A 1,222-nucleotide genomic window follows, 5' to 3' on the forward strand; every position below is an offset into this window, starting at 1 on the left:
TCGGCGCCGGCGTCGACGGTGAGGCGGCTGCCGTCCGCGAAGACCCAGGTCAAGCCCGGGGGCGCGCCCGACCCGTCGAGGCCGACGCGGTCGATCTCTATCCGGCAGCCGACGTCGATGGGACCGAAGCCCCGGAGCCACTCGGCCTCGGCTCCGGCGCCGTCGCGCGACCCGTCGCCGCCCGTCGCCCACGCGCGCGCGTAGGCCTCCACCTCCGACGCCTCGGCCGCCGCCGCGTCAAAAATGGGCACGAAGCTCCACCAGAAAGCAAGCGCCCAGATCAAGCTCCTCCACCAAGTCATGCTCGAACAGGATCTCGAGGTGGCTCGCAAACGCGGCGTGCAACCCGTCTCTCGCTTTTTACCTGATGGAGACGTTTGCGGCGAGATTGTGGCGATAGACTGTTGATCACCCCGGGTTTCCGGGCGATAGATCGTCCAGCCCACTGGAGTGGCTCTGGCACCTCCGTCCGCCCCAGCCTCCTCATACTTCTCGTGTGCGAGAGAAAGTGCGAGGGAGCTTATGTCAGTAGTTGCGTCGCAGGCTGCCCGGGCGCCAGGCGGAGGAGCGCTCCTGCTTCTTGGGCGGGGGCTTCTTCTTGGGCTGGAGGTTCGTCGCGCCGCCGGACGACTTGAACGCGTTCGTGTGCGCGGACACGGTCGTGTCGTCGGCCGTGGAGAAGGAGAGGAGGGCGACGCTGGGCACGGAGGCCTCGCCGCCCGTCGCCGCGCTCTGCACCGTCGGCGCGTGGCTCGACGCCTGGCTGGCCGCGTCGTCGTTCGCCGCCGCGCGCGCGCCGTCGCGGCGGCGCCGCCGGTCCTCGGGCGCGACGACGCCCACCTGGGCAGGAGAAGAGAGATTCAAGTTCGCTTCAACGTGAGTGTTCCGCGCGCGCGCGTTCCGTAAAAAAACATCCACGCTTCGAAACCGTTCCGAGAGATGATCGCTCGTCCAAAAATCAGCCGAAACGAGTGGAAAACGGCCGAGATAGGAGCCTTTGAAGTTGGGAATTTCGCTCTCTTTTCCCGCCCTGACGCCCACGGAGCCCGTGTCGAAGGGGTCGTCGTCGTCGTCCTCCGCCGGCGTCCGCGGCCGCGGGGGCTCCTCGATGGTCGCCGAATCGGCGAGGCCGTCCTCGGCCCGCGCCGCGGGCGACGAGCGCGGCGCGTAGGCGGACCGGTCCTTCACGAGGCGCGCGGGGCCGAGGTCGAAGCGGTGCGCG

The 1,222-nt window shown here is 69.0% G+C and overlaps 1 protein-coding gene across 1 annotated transcript in view; it reads right to left on the minus strand.

The window, feature by feature from the left end:
* Positions 1-525: 525 nt before the first annotated feature.
* The window catches only part of AURANDRAFT_67205 (hypothetical protein), a gene marked incomplete at both ends in the record, with an annotated part of 1,158 nt that continues 461 nt past the window's right edge, over positions 526-1,222 (minus strand). Inside the window, one exon of the mRNA XM_009042602.1 lies at positions 526-840. Within this exon, the coding sequence (XP_009040850.1) occupies positions 526-840 (315 nt within the window). The remainder of the gene's footprint in view (positions 841-1,222) is intronic.

Source organism: Aureococcus anophagefferens, assembly GCF_000186865.1.
Source record: "Aureococcus anophagefferens unplaced genomic scaffold AURANscaffold_34, whole genome shotgun sequence".
Classification (NCBI taxonomy): domain Eukaryota; class Pelagophyceae; order Pelagomonadales; family Pelagomonadaceae; genus Aureococcus; species Aureococcus anophagefferens.